Raw genomic sequence first — 23,712 nt, 5'->3', positions numbered from 1 at the left:
TCACTAGCCTGCTATTCAGTGGAGTGGCTGTGGGGTTCCAAGTCTGGGATTAAGGGTCTCTTTTCCAAGTTTAAAATTATAAGCACTTAATAATGGCCATGCTGTCAAAGAAGCATGATTTGTGCTGCGCACAAAACAACTGTTGACTCAGAACTGTGAAATCTGTGAGTTCAAGACAACTGGGAACTTGGGGAAAGAACTAGCTCAGACTGAGAAAGTACGTTTTGAATGGTCATCCAACTCGGAATTGTAAATCCGGAACTTGGGCCTCTTTCAAGAGCTACGACCTGAAGATCACTGACATCATCATGATTCAACTTAGTTTTTTTCCCGCGTTCCCAGTTGTCTTGAAAGCACCATAAATCCAGAGAATGCCAGACTTTTTTGCCCATTGTTCTGACTTGGTGGTGCACATGTAGCCTATAACCTGTTTTAGAGAAATGTAATCATCAAATATTGTAAGAGCTTTCATTGTCTGCTTAAATGCCCCCTTTATTAATCCTACTGTTCTGACTTGGTGTACAGGGACAACACTGTAAGAATGACCCATATTCTGAATTCTGTCACTGTACATTTCAAAAGAGCTGAACAAATAGTTATATTGACTATGTCCGTCCTAGCTCACTCATTGATGTCTTAATCGAAATTACTGATTGCCACTTATGCGCTTGTCGTTCCCTTATGCCATAGTTTGTACATCTCAATTGTCAGTAGAAACCACATTTGTTGAAGCAAGTCAGCCATATCAGCTATGTTTTTTTAAAGGCAGTAAATGAGGCTGAATGAACAGTTTCGCTGCCTGACAAGGTATTCGCTGATAGCCAGGTGTAGCAGTCGACACAATCCTGTCTTGGCGCTCTACTGACAATTCCTTCAACCTCATGGCTTGGTTTTTGCTTTGACATGCACTGTCAACGATGGGACCTTATATAGACAGGTGTATGCCTTTCCAAATCATGTCCAATCAATTGAATTTACCACAGGTGGACTCCAATCAAGTTGTAGTAACATCTAAAGGATGATCAATGAAAACAGGATGCACCTGAGCTCAATTTCGAGTCTCACAGCAAAGGGTCTGAATACTTATGTAAATGTAATATTTACATTTGACATTTTTTATAAATGTGCAGACATTTAAAAAAAAAAGTGTTTTTGCTTTGTCTTTATGGGGTATTGTGTGTAGATTGATGAGGGGGGCGATTTAATCCATTTTAGAATAAGGCTGTAATGTAACAAAATGTGGACAAAAGTCAAGGGGCCTGAATACTTTCCTAATGCACTGTATTTGGTTGGTAGAGATCCTACAGAGTATTCCCCATCCACTTTAGCTGAGACAGGTAGACATGTTCTCTCTACAAGACAATATGTGTCCCATGTATAGTCTATTACAGTGTGTTTCATTGGGGTTCTATTTTGAAGGTTTCCTCGTTACCATACGAAAGTGACGTCATCGTTTGTGCTGCTGGCAGAATACTAGTCCGTTTGTCGTTCTTTACTTGACATTACATGTCCATGTAGTTTAAAGTACTCACTCATTCGAAGTAGTCCCAACTTGGAGAGAAGAAAAACAAAATGTTAACCTGCAGTTAGGAGACAACATCAGTCCACTTTTTCTACTAACTGTAACTTAGCTGCAAAGTTGTCTTCATTGAGTTTTGCAACCTTGCAAAGGGAAATACAGCCCTTAAAATTAGTTGGTAAACTCTACATTAAAGTTAGTTATGGCTGATACTGAGACCGTTGTCGCTGCGGGCTGCTTGGAAAAGTTGAAGTGTTACGTGAAGACTCGAAAGGGAACAATTCTCGCTGCAGAAATAGTAAGTTTGTTTCCTGTCACTGTTATAGGCAGAGACTCACACAAAGAGTAGACTAGCGCTGTACATTTGCCTGAATTTACTGCAATAGTAGTAGCCAAACTATGAATGGAAGGTCTGTTGTAGAAATAGAATATCATTCCCTAGAATAGACCAATATAATGACATACTACTTTGTTGTTACTTTACTACACTATTTCTGCAACATATACAGATCTATGAGTATTTCCATGATGCTATACCATTGATGTGTTCATAGTATGATAACAAATTGGTCCATTTTAAATCTTTGAGACAGTTGTGTGAACTTGACATGGAATGAGAACCATGTGCTCTTGGGGTTGGGGGTCAGGCCAAGGGTTAGCCAAAGAGCTTCCAACTGTCACTTTTAAATAAATCAAAGTATATTTTATATTTGAGATTCTTCAATGTAGCCACCCTTTGCATTGATGACAGCTTTGCACACTCTTGGCATTTTCTCAACCAGCTTTATGAGATAGTCACTTTGAATGCGTGTTAAATAACAGGTGTGCCTTTTTAAAAGTACATTTGTGGAATTTCTTTCCTTCTTAATGTGTTTGAGCCAATCAGTTGTGTTGTGACAATGTAGGGTTCATATTAGGGTTGCATATTTTGGGGAATATTCAGAAGTGGAAACTAGAGGTCGACCGATTATGATTTTTCAACTCCGATACCGATTATTGGAGGACCAAAAAAGCAGATACCGATGTAATCGGACAATTTTTATTTATTTATTTGTAATAATGACAATTACAACAATACTGAATGAACACTTTTATTATAACTTAATATAATACATCAATAAAATCAATATAGCCTCAAATAAATAATGAAACATGTTCAATTTGGTTTAAATAATGCAAAAACAAAGTGTTGGAGAAGAAAGTAAAAGTGCAACATGTGTCATGTAAAAAAAAAAGCTAACATTTAAGTTTCTTGCTCAGAACATGAGAACATATGAAAGCTGGTGGTTGCTTTTAACATGAGTCTTCAATATTCCCAGGTAAGAAGTTTTAGGTTGTAGGAATTATAGGACTATTTCTCTCTATACCATTTGTATTTAATTTACCTTTGACTATTGGATGTTCTTATAGGCACTATAGTATTGCCAGTGTAAAAGTATAGCTTCCGTCCCTCTCCTCGCCCCTACCTGGGCTCGAACCAGGACAACAGCATCTTTTTGCTCCACAAAAAGCCACGGCCCTTGCAGGGCAAGGGGAACAACTACTTCAAGGTCTCAGAGCGAGTGACATCACAGATTAAAACGCTATTAGTGCGCACCCCGCTAACTAGCTAGCCATTTCACATCGGTTACACCAGCCTAATCTCAGGAGTTGATAGGCTTGAAGTGATAAACAGCTCAATGCTTGAAGCACAGCGAAGAGCTGCTGGTAATTGCAAGAAAGTGCTGTTTGAATGAATGCTTACGAGCCTGCTGCTGCCTACCACCGCTCAGTCAGACTGCTCTATCAAATATCAAATCATAGACTTAATTAAAGCATAATAACACACAGAAATACACGCCTTAGGTCATTAATATGGTCAAATCCGGAAACAATCATTTAGAAAACAAAACATTTATTATTCCAGTGATATACAGAACCGTTCCGTATTTTATTTAATGGGTGGCATCCCTAAGTCTAAATATTGCTGTTACATTGCACAACTTTCAATGTTATGTCATAATTATGTACAATTCTGGCAAATTAATTACGGTCTTTGTTAGGAAAAAATGGTCTTCACACAGTTCGCAATGAGCCATGCATATACCCTGACTGCTTGCAAGGGACGCAAGAGAAGTGACACAATTTCCCTAGTTAAAATAAATTCATTTTAGCAGGCAATATTAACTAAATATGCAGGTTTAAAAATATGTACTTGTGTATTGATTTTAAAGGAAGGCATTGATGTTTATGGTTATGTACACATTGATGCAACGATGGGGCTATTTTCGCGAATGCGCTTGTTAAATCATCACCCATTTGGCGAAGTAGGCTGTGATTTGATGAGAATGATATGCAACACAGGACAAGCTAGATAACTACACCTGGTTGATGATATTACTAGTTTAACTAGTGATTATGTTAAGATTGATAGTTTTTTATAAGATAAGTTTAATGCTAGCTAGCAACTTACCTTGGCTTCTTGCGGCACTCGCATAACAGGTAGTCAGCCTGTCACAGTCTCCTCGTGGAGTGCAATGTAATCGACCACAATCGGTGTCCAAAAATGCAGATTGCCGATTGTTATGAAAACTTGTAATTGGCCATTCCGATTAATCGGTCGACCTCTAGTGGAAACTTTCCGTGGGAATATATGGGAATTAACGGGAATATATGGGAATAAATGGAAATATATGCAAATTAATATTAATACCATTTAAATATAGATAGATGTTTTTTGCATTGGATATATTTACCATATATGGAGACAAACATAAACATTTTACCTTATCATAAGTAGACACAATTGCAAATGATTAAATCCTTCCAATAGAATTTAAAACTATTTAGCTACGAATTTAACTTTAATTAAATGAGTTGACTCTTCACATGGGATGATTTCACTGAACAACAAAAGAAAAGGAATATTGAATGATCCCCAATGATCCATCGCATTTCCAAAAAAACGGTTTCAACATACATCTGTAAAATCATAGTCTAGAAACTAAAGCTTTGGTTGTATTCCTCTCAGGCTTCCATGTTTTCTCTCTGGACCTCCTCAATGTTCACCTCTTGAACATCAGACTCTCAGGCCTCATCTTCACTGTCACTTTCCAACCTTGTTGAGGATGGCTCGTGGTCAGGCTCTAAAAGCCTAAATTTTGCCCGGATGGCCACCAATTTTTCAACCCTTGTATTGGTCAGCCTGTTGTGTGCTTTGGTGTGTGTGTTCCCAAACAAGGACCAGTTGTGCTCTGAAGTGGCTGATGTTGGTGGGATTTGGAGGAGGAATGAGGCAACAGGGGAAAGAGCCTTAGATCCATAAAGTCCATTCCACCAGGTGGCTGATGAGATATGTTGGCATGACTGCCATATTGTATCTCCGTCCCAAAGTCCTTGCTTGGAAGTGTACTTCTGACTGCCAAGAACCTTGCCCTCATCCAGGCCAAGGTGGCGAGACACGGTAGTGATTACACCATAGGCCTTGTTGATCTCTGCACCAGTGCAAATAACTTCTGTCGTCCAAGGTCATTGATGACTGCCTTCAGCTCATCTGCAATGTAGAGACTGGTGTGTCTGTTGTCCCTTGTCTCTGTGCTGTTGTAGAGTACTGGTTGAGGGGTGGAGAGGATGTAGTTAATTGTTCCTTGCCCACGAACATTCAACCACCCATCAGAGTTGATTGCAATACAGTCTGCTCTCTCTGATTTGCTTGACCTTCACTTGAACTCTGTTGAACTCTGCATCCAGCAACTGAGTAGATAAAGCATGTCTGGTTGGAGGGGTGTATGCTGGGCGAAGAACTTTCAATAATCTCTTCCAATACACATTGCATGTTTGCATCAGAGGTGAACCAGTTGCATACACAGCTCGAGAAAGATATTCATCAGTATTTCTCTGACTACGTTCCTCCATTGAGTCAAAAAAACTTCTGATTCCAGGAGGACCATGAGCTGTTTCTATCGATAAGGTGTCTGATTCATTATTTTCACCTCGAATAGAAGTAGAGGGACTTTTGTCAGAGGTTGCTTATTGTGAACGCTGAGGGAACTTTATGCACTTGGCCAGATGATTCTTGCATTCTTCACATATGATTTGGCACAGTATTTGCAAATGTACACAGCTTTTTCTTCTACATTAGCTGCAGTGAAATGTCTCCACACATCAGATAGTGCCCGTGGCATTTTTCTGTATAGATTAGAAAATAAGTAGTAAGGAATAAACCATTCCAATTCCATGTACAGATAAATAATTAAGCAGTTAGATTAAACAACTCCTTTGTAAGATAAATGTTTTAAAAGATACATTTTTTAAAATAAAAAATGTATGGAAACAGGTTAATTAACACTCCTCAGTTAGCAGGCTAAACCCCACATGGTAGCAAAAACTAGCAAGCGGAAATTGTTAACGAGTTAGAAATGATTTAAACACACTTTGCTGTAGGCTATTTACTAGTTTACAAAAATTATTGTATGTCATATCAAATATATTCACCCCACCTAGTATTGTAATCAAAACTTACCAGAAAGCCTGTAGTCCTTGGCTCAGACAGTGTGGTGGTGTGGGCTTATTAGCATCTCATTAGTGTGCAAGATCTTGAGAATCAGTTGTACATGTGATGGAAGAGTGCACTGCACATGTGATGGAAGACTGCACCCTGCATGCAGAGGGTTGCAATTCCATTGAATTGGGGATAGTTGAACCAAAATATGCTACAAGACCTAGAATTGCCTTATGTGTATCCCACAAAAAAGGTTCACTGTTATAAGCTAACTTTTTTGATGAATTTAAGCAAAATCCCCCAATTTCCCGGGCTTAACTTCCCATGGAAAATTTCCAGAAATTTACTGGAAAGTTTCCGACCCTTTCCAACCCTAGTTGGTATACAGACGATAGCCCTATTTGGTAAAATACCAAGTCCATTTTATGGAAAGAACAGCTAAAAAATGCAAGAAAAATGACAGTCCATCATTACTTTAAGACGTGAAAGTCAGTCAGTATGGAACATTTTAAGAACTTTGAAAGTTCTTGAAGTGCAGTAGCAAAAACCATCAAGCGCTATGACGAAACTGGCTCTCATGAGGACTGCCACAGGAAAGGAAGACCCAGAGTTACCTCTGCTGCAGAGGATACCTTCATTAGCGTTAACCAGCCTCAGAAATATCAGACCAAGTAAATGCTTCACAGAGTTCAAGTAACAGACACATCTCAACATCAATTGTTCAGAGGAGACTGTGTGAATTAGGCCATGGTCAAATTGCTGGAAAGGAACCACTACTTAAGGACACACATTTGACCAGTCCTCCGCAATCACCCTACCTCAATCCAGTTGAGATGGTTTGGGATGAGTTGGAAAAGCAGCCAACAAGTGCTCGGCATATGTGGGAACTCCTTTAAGAATGTTGGAAAAGCATTCCAGGTGAAGCTGGTTGAGAGAATTTCAAGAATGTGCAAAAGCTGTCATCAAGGCAAAGGGTAGCTACATTGAAGAATCAAATATAAAATATATTTTGTTATTTGTTTCACCATTTTTTTCATACATTATTTCATATGTGTGATTTCATAGTTTTGATGTACTCACTATTATTCTACAATGTAGACAATAGTACAAATAAAGAAAAACCCTTGAGTGAGTAGGTGTGCCCAAACTTTTGACTGGTACTGTATGTAAAGGCACTCCAGGAATAGACATATCTGAAAATCATTAAGAATCAGGTCTTAAGGCTTCTCTGTGGTGTTTTTATAGTTTCAAACATCCTGCACACAGTAGACCCCTTTTTATGTGCTCTACATCCTTGAGGTGTATTGTAGGTTCGTGAATGTCCTCTGTTACCCATGCAAGTTTATTGGAGAGATCCATCCCACTACTCTGGTGGAGGTGTTGCATGAATTCTGATGGTCTACGGGTTGTCATTGTCCTAAAAAATCAGCACTGACTAATCTCTCCATTTCTAAAGATAAACAGTAATGTGTTTAACAGGTGTTCTGTTCTAAAGGAGGTGGTAACTCACAGGCTGAGTTTTCTCATTGAATGGAAAATAACAGAATGAAATAAAATTCTAGCGAGTTCTAGTTCTAGAGTTGTAGAGTGGTCAGTGTTTTACCACACGGTAAGAGTCAGTGCTTTGCAGAGGTAATGGACATTTCAGATGATATGTGAGGTTCCTGCAGCCAGGGACAAGGAATGCAGGAATCGCTTAGCTTGCAACGCTACATGGCCTGGTTTAACATTCCAGGATTATTTCACATCTCGCAGGTCAGGTGGATGATCCCCTGTGGAATATCACAGAGATAGTGGGTGTTTCAAATAGTTTACATGCTATAGTTTACATAGAGCTTAGAGAGGATGATCATGTGATGAGAGATAAACAGGACAACTCCTGCCAGGCTTAGTCAGTTAGGAAATACTAATTTCATATAATTTCCTGGCCCAGTGTTTCATAGTAACCCCATGTACAGTAAAGAATTGGCCTCTCTCTGATGCTATGGTACATGGCTTCTGAATTTAAATGGGCTATCGGTGTCATACTCCGAAACAAGCGTTCATCTATGATCTTAGACTCAGTGGTGGATAATTGACAACCATACTCTGCATGCTTCAGATCACACATGCTAAACGTGTTTTTCCACCTCTACAAAGTAGCTTTGAGTTGACATTTGAGACTAACTCCACCCTTCAAATCTGACATGATTGGTCTTGAACATGTCTTTGTGATAGCTACTGCCTGAGGTCAAAGTGAAACACACCCAGGGATAAAATGCTTCCATGCAAGCTGAGTAACAAAGTCATTGCAGTAGTTCTGTATTTATAACAGTACCTATTATTATAAATGAAGTAGACACGGGTCTTTTGCATCTCATAATGTTCACAGAAGCTAGTTCCAGTAGATTTTCCCCCTGGCATTTCTTTGTGTGAGCGCGTGTGTTTTAATTTCTCTGTGATATGGATTGCCACTCTGCTACTGCTTCTAGTTTGTTATTGGCTGTAATTATTGATGAAATGTTGGTCATTTCCTCATAGTTTAGCGTAAGAAGAACTGCTCTTAACTGGGTCTTTCAGAGTTGTTTTTCCTGTGGTGTAACAGTGAGGTGTCACAAATGGATGTGGCAGTTTCACCATTAAGAATTACAGTTTCAAATATCTTTTTTTTTTTTGAGGATAAAAAAATATCAACCCCAACCCTGGGGTCTTAGTCAGTGTGATATAAACTACTAAATTGATTGGCATAAATGCCTACACAAGAATCAAAAAGGGTTCTTCGGCTGTCCCCATTGCAGAACCCTTTGAAGAACCTATTTTGGTTCCATGTAGAACCCTTTTTGGGTTCCATGTAGAACCCTTTCCACAGAGGGTTCTACGTGGAACCCAAAAGGGTTCTACTTGGAAAGAAAAGGGGTTCTCCTATGGTGCACAGCCGTAGAACCCTTTTGAAACCCTTTTTTCTATGTTTGTTGTTGTTTCGTGTGATTTGGGTTTTTGCTGTTTGCGTCACCACAGGGTCTTTAACCCCACATAGACTATGTGAGTGGGTTTATTGTGTCAAATATTTCAAATATTTCCACGCATGCTGCTTTTTCCGTCTTCTTCCTCTCTCTCTCTCCCCCATATTAATTTTCTGTCCTTTTTTCTTTCAGCTCATCAGTTTGATCATCCTAATCTGCTATGCTGCGTCATCTAATGGAGGTTATTCTGCGGTGGCCATCTGTGAGATGGTGTTCGCCATCCTCTTCTTTGTCGTCTTCATGATGGAAATGGACAAGTCCATTCAAGTGGTCAACTGGGTCTGGAGTGTGAGTACAGTATATGTTTACACACACACAGACACAGACACACACGCACACAAACACAGAGAGACACAGGGAGAACGAGAAGCACACAGACACAAATTAAAGATGCATTCAAATCAAAACTAACAGTAACACAAGGACTTTCCAAGTGCCTTTAGAAGGACAATCATTCACTAATGATGGTCTCCTCCCAGGATCTTTTTCGTGCTGCTATTGGTGCAGCCCTGTACACCATCACCTCTCTAATCTGTGTGATTCGTGGAAAAGGGGACAGTGCCCTTATTGCCGGAGGGGTGAGTCAAATGTCTAACCAGCCTGAGATTTTTTAACAGATACAAATGAAAGCATCTCAAATTACTTACTTCTTCAGCTCTCAAATCCTTCAGCCCAATTCATCACTGAAAGTAGAACTTGGTGGTTAGATTATGTTTAGATGAAACATTATTCCATTCCCTTAGGTGTTTGGCCTGCTGGCTGGGATCCTGTTTGCCTATGATGTCTACACCATCATCCTTGTCATCAAGAGCAACAGGCAGGATACAGCAGCTCCCACTGGTGGGTATTTTGGGTAAGGCTGCAGCTTTGCTGGGAACTACAGTTTGGAATTTGACATTTTCTTTGTTTTGTTCCCTGCTTTGTTTACAGATGTTTAAGCCCTCGAAGATAAACCCCATCTTAGTCATTGAAAGAAAATTACATTTGTGCAGGACGAGATGACAATGAAGAGAGAAAGAAGTGCAGCAGATTGGAATGAAGTTTGATGCTCAAATGAAGAGATTAATAGCAGAAATGAACCAATGTTACGGTCAGAAGATAAACATCTACTGTACTATCTATGGCTGACACAGAGAGGATAATGTTATACTGCACTGAGATCATTATGTTCAAAAGAACCATGTAAATTCCAGGAGGGATTCCCTTAACAACCGCTGTTCCAGTCTCGGTGTACAATTCTACCGTTCCATTGTTCAATCTTTAGTCTGGTGAAAAAGGGAAAGATGTCAATATTATGCAGCATAAGGGGGTGGAAAGCTCTGGAAAGTTCACACTAGGACATCATTTATTTTCTGATCTAATGAACTATTGTGTAAAAAGATGTCTCTGTTGAATTACATCCACTGTTGAAATTTTGGTTTGTATTAGAAATTCGATTGTAGCATTACATTTATAGAGGTGCTCAGATTAATATAACATCATAATGTAACATCAATAGTTTTGGTACAAATGGCATTCTCTCTCTCTTTTTGTCGTCTTTGTGGTCATAATTTCACCTCAGCGTCATAGCCCTCTCCATAACCCACACTGTAATATATAAAAAAATGTGCTGGTTGAATTAAGCCAAATTTTGCTTGCGTTTAGGCCTGGATTTAATCAGATCGAGTGTTAACCGGCATAGCGGATGTTTTGACATATGTTGGAGGTGTCACTGCAGTATGAGCTGACAAATAGGTGAGAGGCTGCTCTTGTGTGTCACAAACCACTTCCTTCCTTATTAATCCTACTGCGTTAGAAGTTCAAAACGGCGATAGAAAGTGTAGGTTAATGCATGTTTTCATGTTAATTTGGATGGTGGAGATTTGTAGCCTATCAGTCAAATCGAGATATAGACAATGGAAACATCAAGCAGTGTTTGAACTTGTCAAGTGGCTGCATGGGATTTGTCAGTTTCGTTGCATCCAATAGCATGGTCCGCGATAAACTAACACAAGGAGCCGCTTGTGGATTTGACAGCTCTAACGCAGTTCCATCTCCGACACACCAAAACACCGCTATGCGGGTGTCTGCTAGTACGGATCTGCTATAGAATCTAGCCCTTAGTCAAGGCACCTTCATTGAGGAGGACGGGCTCTTAGTACTGGCTGGCACAGAATAAATGGATTGGTATTAAACTCAAACACATGGTTTCCATGTGTTCGTTACCATTCCATTCACTCTGTTACAGCGATTATTATGAGCCGTCCTCCCCTCAGCAGCCTCCTATTTTAACGAGATTTAATGTTGTACAAGAGAAATGTTACCTCAGTTAGTGCCCCCTTGTTAAAGTATTTAGACAGTTTGTATGCAGTTATAGTAGTAAACATTAATATTTTGATTATAGACTCGTAGAAAAACAACTAATTTAGAATTCATGAAATTAATTAGCAAAGAAGGGCATTTGATCAGTTATGTGGTTGCATTTCAGGATGCCTATGTTATAATTGTAATATATTTTGTGAATGTTATCTCCAAAATATAAAGTACATTTCTCAAGGAAGAATTTGGCCTTAATGTTTTATATCGAACAGGTTTTTAATGTATTTATTCATACTTTTGTGTGTATTTGAAATATTGAGGCATATACACAATGCTTTGCGCAATAAAAGCAAGTTGTTATTCAACTAGGAACCTCCTCTAATAACTGTGTCTGCACATTGTATAATCACATTGTTGTTATATACATAGTACTTACTAATGACTGTCTATACTGGTTTGTGACACTCACAAGTTCAAGGATCTGAGTGCTCTCTCTTAAACTACCACTAGATGGAAGCAGCTGCACTCTAATTGGAACCTGACCAGGGCTCATTCTGTACTTTATTTTGTTTGTTCTCACACAGGCCTAAATGCAATAAAATCGAATGCTGCAAAATACTACGAATAATTACTAATGTTTGTTTAGAATTTCACTTGACCTAGATAACATATTTTGTTTCATTTTCAGGGAACTAGGTCAACAAAACACCCTTTCACTATGAGTCTTTGGTTGATCTGAACCCCCGTCAGTAAAATTAGCAGATGTACAGCTAATTTCCTGCAATTCTAAAAATGTTTTCATAGGATGGAGAGAAATGTTTTAATTTTTGAATATATCTGACTGGTCGGTAATTTGAGAAGTTTACAAATTTACCAATCTAAAAATGTTTTGCTGGCATGGGCAAATTGACTGACATAACAAGAGAAAAATTGCTGATGCACAACCAAATTTTGATATTGCACCTTGTGTATTCTACTATTCTAACTCTCAACAGTAAGTTGACTGAGTTCCGTTTTTTGAAATTGCCCATCCTCCATCTACAGTCTAGTCGGAGCAGCCAGATAGAGAAATCTATGTTCGCAAAAATATAATTGCAGTCACAACTCTAAAATGTCATTCAAAAGGCTTCCTCAAGCTGTGAACATGTAGGAATTGTTTTGGAGTCTGTGACACCAGTTGTGACACCAGTGTACCTGAATGCAGGTGATAGACCAAATGGGATTCAAAACCACAGACCTTTTTGAGGATTACATAAGGCCGACATTGGGAAGAGTTTTGGTATTCTTGGCCGATTTGAATGTTGAGATGGTGTCCATAATGCCATTGTCCATTATTCGTTTAGTGCTCCTAACATAAAAAAAACCCAGTGGGGAGTCACAATCCATTTGTCGTACAAGAAAGACTGGAAATGAATCCCTGATGTTGTGCTTGGCCCAGTTTTTAAGGCATTTTAAGGCTAAGTTCATCATTGGAACCATATAGATCCAATAGGATCCCTATTGTTCCAAAATGAACTTACAGTGCCTTGCGAAAGTATTCGGCCCCCTTGAACTTTGCGACCTTTTGCCACATTTCAGGCTTCAAACATAAAGATATAAAACTGTATTTTTTTGTGAAGAATCAACAACAAGTGGGACACAATCATGAAGTGGAACGACATTTATTGGTGATTTCAAACTTTTTTAACAAATCAAAAACTGAAAAATTGGGCGTGCAAAATTATTCAGCCCCTTTACTTTCAGTGCAGCAAACTCTCTCCAGAAGTTCAGTGAGGATCTCAATGTTGACCTAAATGACTAATGATGATAAATACAATCCACCTGTGTGTAATCAAGTCTCTGTATAAATGCACCTGCACTGTGATAGTCTCAGAGGTCCGTTAAAAGCGCAGAGAGCATCATGAAGAACAAGGAACACACCAGGCAGGTCCGAGATACTGTTGTGAAGAAGTTTAAAGCCGGATTTGGATACAAAAAGATTTCCCAAGCTTTAAACATCCCAAGGAGCACTGTGCAAGCGATAATATTGAAATGGAAGGAGTATCAGACCACTGCAAATCTACCAAGACCTGGCCGTCCCTCTAAACTTTCAGCTCTTACAAGGAGAAGACTGATCAGAGATGCAGCCAAGAGGCCCATGATCACTCTGGATGAACTGCAGAGATCTACAGCTGAGGTGGGAGACTCTGTCCATAGGACAACAATCAGTCGTATATTGCACAAATCTGGCCTTTATGGAAGAGTGGCAAGAAGAAAGCCATTTCTTAAAGATATCCATAAAAAGTGTTGTTTAAAGTTTGCCACAAGCCACCTGGGAGACACACCAAACATGTGGAAGAAGGTGCTCTGGTCAGATGAAACCAAAATTGAACTTTTTGGCAATAATGCAAAATGTTATGTTTGGCGTAAAAGCAACACAGCTGAACACACCATCCCCACTGTCAAACATGGTGGTGGCAGCATCATGGTTTGGGCCTGCTTTTCTTCAGCAGGGACAGGGAAGATGGTTAAAATTGATGGGAAGATGGATGGAGCCAAATACAGGACCATTCTGGAAGAAAACCTGATGGAGTCTGCAAAAGACCTGAGACTGGGAAGGAGATTTGTCTTCCAACAAGACAATGATCCAAAACATAAAGCAAAATCTACAATGGAATGGTTCAAAAATAAACATATCCAGGTGTTAGAATGGCCAAGTCAAAGTCCAGACCTGAATCCAATCGAGAATCTGTGGAAAGAACTGAGAACTGCTGTTCACAAATGCTCTCCATCCAACCTCACTGAGCTCGAGCTGTTTTGCAAGGAGGAATGGGAAAAAATGTCAGTCTCTCGATGTGCAAAACTGATAGAGACATACCCCAAGCGACTTACAGCTGTAATCGCAGCAAAAGGTGGCGCTACAAAGTATTAACTTAATGGGGCTGAATAATTTTGCACGCCCAATTTTTCAGTTTTTAATTTGTTAAAAAAGTTTGAAATATCCAATAAATGTCGTTCCACTTCATGATTGTGTCCCACTTGTTGTTGATTCTTCACAAAAAAAATACAGTTTTATATCTTTGTTTGAAGCCTGAAATGTGGCAAAAGGTCGCAAAGTTCAAGGGGACCGAATACTTTCGCAAGGCACTGTAGCCTTTTGGGAAACTACCTGATAAGGTCAGGTTACCTTGTATTTGCTATTCTGCGAGGGCCTATTTTCCAGTGCTTTAGGTTACAGCAGTGTGTAGAAGGGAGATCCCATGATGTGAGAAATGTGCAGGAGGGCATAGTCAGAGGGAGTGTACAGTTGGGATAGAGAAAGCACTGTGTCAACTGTGGGGGTGCCGATGCAGCTGGGGATCCGAAGTGTCCTGTGAGAGAGAGACAGGTTGAGGTTGCTAGAGTTTAAGTGGGGCCAACAGTTTCCTATGCTGAGGCAATCGCGAGAGCAGAGGAAAGCCTAAGGGTGACTGAGTTGACCCGGAGCACCCCAGTGAGTGATCAACTGCACTAATGGAGTGGAAATCACAGAAAATGTATGTGGTAGCTGCAGCAGCAGAGACATATTTGGTAATGAACGATTTTAATCAGAAGATCAACAAGAAGTTTTGAGAGAAGGGGTTCCATCCTCCCAGGCCGGCTGCCTGGTGTTGGATTATTTAGGGCCAAAGTAGTGGGATGGAGTGGTGGGTTTCTGGGGATAGTGTATATGTGCAGGGTTAGATGGTGATGACATTTCAGTTTTTCCCATTCGGCTTTTAATTGCGGTGACCAGTATGTGCAATCCGCACTCCGACCTGTAAAAGGCAGCAATAGGCAACACATCCTCTAGTCTGCCAGGAAAGCACACGAAGAAGAACATGGTAACAAATCGGCAATGATGAACCTCAATTTGAGGAGCACACTGTCTGGGCCCGGGACAAGACTGGCAGAAGGAAGGGTGTAGCGTAGGTAAAACTATCGTCCAGCGCAGTGGGCTTCCACTCAATAAGTGCGGTCATCTAGGTGTAGGTAGGGTGCTTACGTGTGCGTCGGTGATTTTCAAACAACTCCAGCAAGTCGACTGTGCGTAAAACTCCAAGAAGAGGTTTGTACAAGTTCGTACTGTATGTATGACACGATTTATTGGAACATATTTTTTACTTTGTCCTGTGAATTCAGATGCCTCATGTATCCATCAACCTATTTTAAAAAAACCTCTTGACTATTTGGAAACAACCAAGCGGCTTGTTCTTAAACCATCGACATGTTCACGCGCGGATCTAAAAAGCGACGGTCGAATCGCTCGGTAAGTAGATCCGCCAGAACTACAGTATGTTGTGACATTGTTTTGTGTTTTTTAGAGTCCAGGGTATCTTGTTATCTGGAAAGTACTTGCATCGTTTAGAATACCTTTATTGACAATGAATAGCGTTCATAAAGGAGATCGAGTAGGCTGCAAGTAAATTTATAACTTTAGGCTATTTTGTTCTGCCAACATTGATTAGCCAATGTATTTGTTTAACTGTTTGTTATCGGCTTGATTATAGACCTGTCAATGCGCTATGCGTTTTTGTATGTTATCATTTGACAAGTTGCTTTGCTTCCCTTGATTTAGTTTACAGAAATTCCGTTCTTTGTTTTATGACTCGAGTTGAATCGTGGTTGCGTGGGAGGGGCGTAAGGTCACTTCTTCGATGGCATTTACCTGCACAGGTTAGGGTTAGACAACTTCGAAGTAAAGGCCCCCCCCCCCCCCCCCTCACCGACCCCAGGCCACACACTTAGGGAGCTCTGGTGCGTGCGTGTACGGACACTTATTGCACAAAGACAATGTCGTCTTTATTTAAGAACATTTACATGCCAAAGCATTTGAGTTTACACTTGTTGATGGTGCCAGGGAGGACATGTTTTAGTTGAACCATGCAGTCAAGGAGGACTAGTGTAGCTGTTGATATACTCAACATCTGGCTCCTATCAGACTTGGAGCATTTCCAATGTCCTTTAAAAGTGAATCCCACTGTAATTATATTGGAAGGTTGGCTTGTGAAACTCATCACACACAACTGATCCACACTATGGTCTGCATTCATGACTACTCTATAACTACAGTATCTGTTCCATAAGAACTTCTGTGGAAGTGTTATTTGGACATTATATCAGACATATATATATATTTATTTATTTCTAAAGGCAGTTAATGTTGCCATAAGGCACATGCAGGGGAGTATGCGTCGCCTTTCCTCTGCAGGAGCGTAAAAAATGTCAATAAAGCTTTTAGTCAGCATCATTTTAATAGCCTGACGCAATCCTCCTATCGCAAGCTAAACATGCAGGTAGTTGAGACATGCAATAGCTGCAACATTATGCCTCTTCGGTTTTGGCATGAGTTACTTGAAAGGGTGACTTGAAGTCAAGACACAACACAGTAAGCCAAGTGAGTTTGGTTGGTGTCAGCCTCTCATAGTCAAAGAGAGGATCAACTTTCAGGAAGCAATACAAGCATTATTACCAGAACATTTTATCCCTGTAGTTCTCTTATAAAAATCCCTATTGACAACATAATGAAATACTCACTGAGCCTCTGTAATATGAAGGTTAGCAATGCTAACAAGTACATGTACAATCCCGTAGCGAATGCTAACAAGGGCATTGAATGGAAAGGGAGATACCTAGTCAGTTGTACAACTGAATGCCTTCAACTGAAATGTGTCTTCCACATTTAACCCAACCCCTCTGAACCAGAGAGGTGCGGGGGGCTGCCTTAATTGACATCCACATCATCGGTGCCCAGGGAACAGTGGGTTAACTGCCTTGCTCAGGGGCAGAATGGCAGATTTTTACCTTGTCAGCTCGGTGATTCGACCCAGCAACCTTTTGGTTACTCGCCCAACGCTCCTACCCGCCAGGCTACCTGTTGAAAACATTTGATATAGTCTCAAACATAAACTATTTGCAGGACAGACATTAGGCTTACCGGGGTATTTGCCAAAATCCACTGGATGGTTTTTCAATACAGTCAAAACAATTTATTTTAAGTTTTTCAATACATTTGAATATTTGTGGTTAGTTAGTACCTGCAGTCCACTTGTGCAATATGCTAGGAGATAAAGCAGATTGTGTTCTTTATTTCACATGTCATATTATTTTACATTATGAAGCTTAGGGCTTACCATAGTTCCCTAGAACAGTTGAGCCAGTCACATGTTTTTTTTTGTAAATAACACAACGGGAGAAAGCGGGAGCTGGTGAGTCAAGCTGTGTATTTGGTTTAACTTGCTAGTCAGCTAAGTAAGTGGCTAAATTTAATAAGGAGACGGGGCATCATATAGTGTTTACTTTCTGCTGTGTTTGAGTAGTCAAAGCGCCTTTTTGATTTCCTTGCATAGATTTTTATTCTCCTCTCCGTCCTCGGCCCACCTGCTCCTCCCCCCTTTTCTCAGCAGGCAGGCCTGTTGCCCTAGCGACTCCACACAGACACAGCATGTACACCTACTGCTCCAAAGCCAGTACTGTTCTTCCTTCAGACAAGCATGCGTCAAAACTTTGTTCATTTGCACAATGTCTCTCGTTCACATTTGCTTGTAAATGTCCCAGCTCACCAAAAAAAAACTACCTATACTTCTATAACTTAGTGAGATGGATTTCCTGTCTTTGCAATTTGTGCACTCGTTAGCTAACAGCCTCTATTGAAATGATCTATTAGTTAGTGAATTTATTTGCATTCTGGTAAGACACCCAATCTGCTTTTTTAGCGCCTCCTTGTGTACGAAGACCGTTATACTGTAAATCCGAGGATGAGAGAATGATGGTATGATATGAAAATCTGGATACCGCCAAACCATAAGACATCCCAGCTCATAAAGTTATACAAGTAACTCAAAAATGCTACTCAGCTTCCTCCACACACAAAACAAACATTAGACTGCATGGCTATTGATCCAGGAGGGGATTCTCTGCTGTTACCAAGAGAATCTTGATTTTGCAAGAAGCTAACCACTTAGCTAGATAACTAGCTACTAAATTAGCCTACCAAAACTGCAGAGCATTTAGCACATTTTTAGAAAGTTCACTTAGTACACTGAACAAAAATATAAATTCAACATGTTTCATGAGCTGAAATAAAAGATCACAGAAATATTCCATATGCAGAAAGCTTATTTCTCTCAAATTTTGTGCACACATTTGTTTATGTCCCTGTTAGTGTGCATTTTTCTTTGCCAAGATAATCCATCCACCTATGGTATATCAAGAAGCTGACTAAACAGCATGATCATTACACAGGTGAACCTTGTGCTGGGGACAATGAATGGCCACTCTAACATGTGCAGTTTTGTCACACAACACAATGCCACAGATGTCTCAAGTTTTGAGGAAGTGTGCAATTCAAAGTTGTTTCAGAGAATTTAGCAGTACGTCCAACCGGCTTCACAATCGCAGACCACGTGTATGGCGTTGTGTGGGCGAACAATTTGTTTATGTCAATGTTGTAAACAGAGTGCCCCATGGTGGGGTAATGGTATGGTACCGACAACAAACACAATTGCTTTTTATCAATGGCAATTTGAATGCACAAAAATACAGTGACGAGATCCTGAGGCTCATTTTTGTTTAAGCTATCTATGACTAACAGATGCATATCTGTATTCCCAGTTATGTGAAATCCATAGATTAGGGCCTCATTTATTATTTTCAATTGACTGATTTTTTTATATGAATTATAACTCAGTAAAATCAATTAAATTGTTTTATGTTGCATTTATATTTTTGTTCAGTATGGTTATAAGATATCAAGCTCGCAAACATTTAATTGTGAATTCCATACTGTAACTAGATCACCTGGTGCGTGCTGCACAATAGTCAGTGACTCACAAAGCTCCGGTCTCTTGTGCTTGTAAACAAACACCATGTGTCTGGGGACTACAAGTAAGCTTCATAATAAAAAATAATGAGACGGGTGAATGTGTACGCTCTCCTATACAGATGTGCAGTCTTAATTTGATCCCTGTTGTCGCAGATAATTTTCCTGTGCAGCATGGAATGCAAACTTGAGCGTATTCTAGGTTTTAAAAAGGCTTTTAAAGTTTGTAATTTCCACTTTAAAATGTCAGACTTGATTTTCTCTAATGAAACATGTATCAACGCCTACAATAATGTCCGTTCATAATAATCCACATTTCCTGTTGCTGCAGAATTTATTTTCCTGCTGTGAGAAACTGTTCAAATTAAAATGGCACATCTGTACCTGCTTTGCTTTTAATGGAGAGAATACGTTTTTTTCTTGTGTGATACTACAAACAAACCTATTGTCAATTCAAATGTTCTATTTACTTCCCACATATAGTTTATAAACTCACTTCCTACCTCTGCAGTCCCCACCCATCACATCCCCTACTTCAGAAAGCGAAGTAGGCTAACCCACTGCAGGGACAGAAACTTGATGTATATTTTCTCTTGCCGAGAGATGTGAAGGAAACGCATGAAACCCACATTACCTTGTCTTTTGTTACACTGTCTGAGAGTGTCTTCTTGACATCCCCTTCCCATGTTCTCTTGCACATGATGAATTTCGACTCGCAGCTCTTGTCTTCATTCAAGGAGAAATCATCCTAAAGGAACAAACGGATGGATCTGAAGTTTTCCATGACAAACTTTATTTGCCCTGGTAATGATATGGAGCTCACAGCCCCCCTTTATTTGCCCTGGTAATGATATGGAGCTCACAGCCCCCCTTTATTTGTCATGGTAATGATATGGAGCTCACAGCCCCCCTTTATTTGTCCTGGTAATGATATGGAGCTCACAGCCCCCCTTTATTTGTCCTGGTAATGATATGGAGCTCACAGCCCCCCTTTATTTGTCCTGGTAATGATATGGAGCTCACAGCCCCCCTTTATTTGTCATGGTAATGATATGGAGCTCACAGCCCCCCTTTATTTGTCCTGGTAATGATATGGAGCTCACAGCCCCCCTTTATTTGTCCTGGTAATGATATGGAGCTCACAGCCCCCCTTTATTTGTCCTGGTAATGATATGGAGCTCACAACCCCCCTTTATTTGCCCTGGTAATGATATGGAGCTCACAGCCCCCCTTTATTTGCCCTGGTAATGATATGGAGCTCACAGCCCCCCTTTATTTGCCCTGGTAATGATATGGAGCTCACAGCCCCCCTTTATTTGTCATGGTAATGATATGGAGCTCACAGCCCCCCTTTATTTGTCCTGGTAATGATATGGAGCTCACAGCCCCCCTTTATTTGTCCTGGTAATGATATGGAGCTCACAGCCCCCCTTTATTTGTCCTGGTAATGATATGGAGCTCACAGCCCCCCTTTATTTGTCATGGTAATGATATGGAGCTCACAGCCCCCCTTTATTTGTCATGGTAATGATATGGAGCTCACAGCCCCCCTTTATTTGTCCTGGTAATGATATGGAGCTCACAGCCCCCCTTTATTTGTCCTGGTAATGATATGCAGCTCACAGCCCCCCTTTATTTGTCATGGTAATGATATGGAGCTCACAGCCCCCCTTTCTCTCTGTGAACACGATACAGTGTTAATTAGAACCATCTTGGCGGGTATTGATGCATTTCTTTCTGGATCAGTTTACAGATGGGACCGTTTTAATGCCAGCTTTTTCTCCATGAGCAGAATGGATCAGCTTTATGACGGGGATGAAGTATGACCTTGTGTTTCACATGTGTTCACTGTTATGAAGGCATTCATATGCAGTACATGAATGTAATCCCTACATAGCAATCATCATCTGCCTTCCAGCATTGATCAACTCCCATAAATGTTTTAAATTGATTGTAAAGTCGGAGAGCAGTGTGCTATTATCTACAACATGTTTGTGATTTCACTGCTGAGTATGCTGATTTAACCACACGTGTACTGAACCGAACACTACTTTACTGGCCTAACAATTGTTAGGTAATATTTTCTGCATCTTTATTGCAAATACTAATGCTTCTCCGCAAGCTTTTTTTGTAGTTATTCAGTTATTTATTCTGCCCACAATCCCAAATGCACGGCATGATTTGCAGGCCCTTAACTTCTCTCCCCGGGACTCTAATCCTCCATTTGTCAATACAACATGATTGTGCTACTCCTCCCATCTTTCTCTCTGTATTTATTGCACACTTTGCTGGGCTTTCCCAGGGAGTCCCGTGCTCTGGCGGTGAGCTACACAAGTCAGGGATCAGTAGGCATGACAGAGGGCAATGTGGCTTCGCAAAATGTTTGTTTTTAGCACACGTGTTAACATGGGATCGCATTCCCCAGAGACAAAAGACTCTGCTCTGAAAGATTGCGTAAGCATGTGTGTTCAGGACATGGTATGACGTACAAAATATACGTGTGTGTTTTGTATTCTTAATGGATTTCAACTTGGAGGGGAACGTCTGAAGAAGACTTACTTCCTCAGTACTCCGTACCGTTTGGCTTGTTTTAAACATCCTACTGGTTTAACGTAGATGTCTTACAGTACATGCATGTCTGTGTCTAAGCATGCACGTACGCGTCTCTGTAGCTATTCAATCCCACAACAGTTGCAATACAACTATGTGAACCATTCAATGTTATTTTCCACAGCGTGTTCTTTCCTAACCTGTTGATGCTGTTCATAGATTGGCCGTTTTGAGCTCAGGGGTGTGTGATGGCGCCATTGGTAGATTTGATGTTGAAGTGTATCGGGTTGAGCAGTTTAGACTCTTTCTCGACGACCTGCAAACATATCAACATCTGGACTCCGTTAACGAACAGCCACATTTATACAGGGATGAATAGAGCAAAATGCAGAGGTGTTTTTTTTCTGTTCAATGACACCCAAAATATTGGTCTACTGCATCTCTGTTGACACTGACTGCAGCCCCGTCATAATAACCTCCAGGTCACAAGCCATAAAATGCTTCTCTCAGAGGGTTTAACTGGCTTGACATGAATATTAATGTTTCATTCACCCAATGTCCTGAGATGTGGTTTCACAACAGATCAAGACAAAGCTGCACAGGTGCTTTCCCAAATGGATTTGCTGTATTGGCATGTGTATGTCTGTGAGAGAAGGATAAGTAGCCTGTGTGTCTGTACAGTTTGTAAGATTGTTCAAAGGGAGTCTCTTTTTTGGCAACATCCTGTGTTTTTGTCTCGTGGCAGTGACTCCCTCTCACTCTCACTTATCTGAGAAATATTGTTTTGCTAACCATCCCATCCTTCCCTTCCTATTGTTTGGAAGGGCTGGTTAATTATGCTTTGCATAATAAAATAAGTGGACTGACATTCTCATGGTGTGAAGCAACTTTTTATCCGATACTGTATATCAACATCGAATGTAAGAAAAGAGCCAATTATTGAGAGGAGGGTCGGTTTAGAAAGTGGGAGAAGGGAGGCAGGATGACAGCGTCAGAGCAAAGTGGAATCGGTGACTTCATGGAGAGGGAAAGCAAAAGGTGGCACACTTCCTCTCATCTGTTTCCTTCCTCATCTGTTTCCTTCCTCTCATCTTTAAAAAGAGACTCTACAGTAGAGCAGTAGTCACACACTCTCTGACTACTTAACTGAATAGAAACACACACACACACACACACCAATACTAATGCTCAAGTCAATATTTAGCTTTTACATGTAGGTCATCTGTTTATGGTTTGTTGAATGTGCTTTGAGAACTTCTGAATTTGCCAAATGACTTGTGATCGTGTGTGGCTAGAGTCCCACTCCCAACAGGAGCTGTAGTATGGGGGGGGGGTTGGACCCAGTTACTGGGCTGTTTCTTCTGGACTTGACAAGAGCTTAGCCCGTTCCTCTAACCCCTTGCCACATAGCAGCGAGCACCCGTCATGTAATCCGCTCACCCACCCGCTCCACACACAAAGCTGGGTAATGTGCAAGCATACACACAGACCTTTCACATGCATATGAATCAGGGGCTGGAAACTAATTATTTTCCAATCATTAAGTTCTGAACAGAACCATTATTTTGTTGTTGTTCCGTTCCACTGTTCCAGACAGAGAAATAACGTTCTGAACTGTTTAGAACCCCCAAAAAAGGACGGTTTTGATTGTTCCTTTTTAAGCCTCTGATATCGGCATTTAGCTCGTCATTAAATTAATTCAAGAAAGGGTATGGATAGAGCAGCTTGCTATGAAGCTGGCCAGTTTTTATTTATTTTTGACATGCTTTCGACAGACGAGTTTAGGGCGCAAAATGCAATTTAAATGTTGTAGGTGGTGAGAGAGGGTAGAGGATGAGGCTTGGCTTGACACACTGGGCATCTTGTTGTTATAACTAAGGCCAGGGCATGACAGTCATCTTTGTTTTCTTTATTATTTTGGTTAGGTCAGGGTGTGACATGGGGGATTTATGTGTTTTGTCTGGTCTAGGGGTTTTGTATGTTATGGGGTGTTTTCTAGTCTAGGTGTTTATGTAAGTCTATGGTTGCCTAGATTGGTTCTCAA

At 40.4% G+C, this 23,712-nt stretch overlaps 2 protein-coding genes across 3 annotated transcripts in view; both read left to right on the top strand.

The window, feature by feature from the left end:
- Nucleotides 1-23,712, top strand: part of LOC139368566 (prickle-like protein 2) — a 67,735-nt gene that overhangs the window by 15,452 nt on the left and 28,571 nt on the right. The window contains exons 2-3 of one of the 2 annotated variants that reach the window (XM_071107591.1): nucleotides 15,290-15,365; nucleotides 15,440-15,566. In XM_071107591.1, coding sequence (XP_070963692.1) covers nucleotides 15,525-15,566 — 42 coding nt within the window. In that variant the 5' untranslated portion in view covers nucleotides 15,290-15,365; nucleotides 15,440-15,524. The remainder of the gene's footprint in view (nucleotides 1-15,289; nucleotides 15,366-15,439; nucleotides 15,567-23,712) is intronic. The other variant, XM_071107592.1, reaches the window with a different exon arrangement.
- LOC139368567 (proteolipid protein 2-like) lies at nucleotides 1,431-11,917 on the top strand. Its single transcript, XM_071107593.1, has 5 exons — nucleotides 1,431-1,817; nucleotides 9,134-9,289; nucleotides 9,481-9,579; nucleotides 9,745-9,841; nucleotides 9,932-11,917. The coding sequence occupies exons 1-5, from the start codon at nucleotides 1,722-1,724 to the stop codon at nucleotides 9,937-9,939; spliced, it is 456 nt and encodes a 151-aa protein (XP_070963694.1). The 5' UTR covers nucleotides 1,431-1,721; the 3' UTR covers nucleotides 9,940-11,917.

The sequence above is a fragment of the Oncorhynchus clarkii genome, chromosome 16 (genome assembly GCF_045791955.1).
Source record: "Oncorhynchus clarkii lewisi isolate Uvic-CL-2024 chromosome 16, UVic_Ocla_1.0, whole genome shotgun sequence".
Lineage (NCBI taxonomy): Eukaryota > Metazoa > Chordata > Actinopteri > Salmoniformes > Salmonidae > Oncorhynchus > Oncorhynchus clarkii.
The sequence above is the reverse complement of the archived record's forward strand: the minus strand, read 5'-3'. Positions and strand labels throughout refer to the sequence as shown.

Coding starts and splice junctions, on each gene's coding strand:
- LOC139368567 (XM_071107593.1), top strand. CDS start 1,722: ATGGCTGATACTGAGACCGTTGTCGCTGCGGGCTGCTTGGAAAAGTTG. Junction 1,818..9,133: donor CAATTCTCGCTGCAGAAATA/GTAAGTTTGTTT, acceptor TTTTTCTTTCAG/CTCATCAGTTTGATCATCCT. Junction 9,290..9,480: donor TGGTCAACTGGGTCTGGAGT/GTGAGTACAGTA, acceptor GTCTCCTCCCAG/GATCTTTTTCGTGCTGCTAT.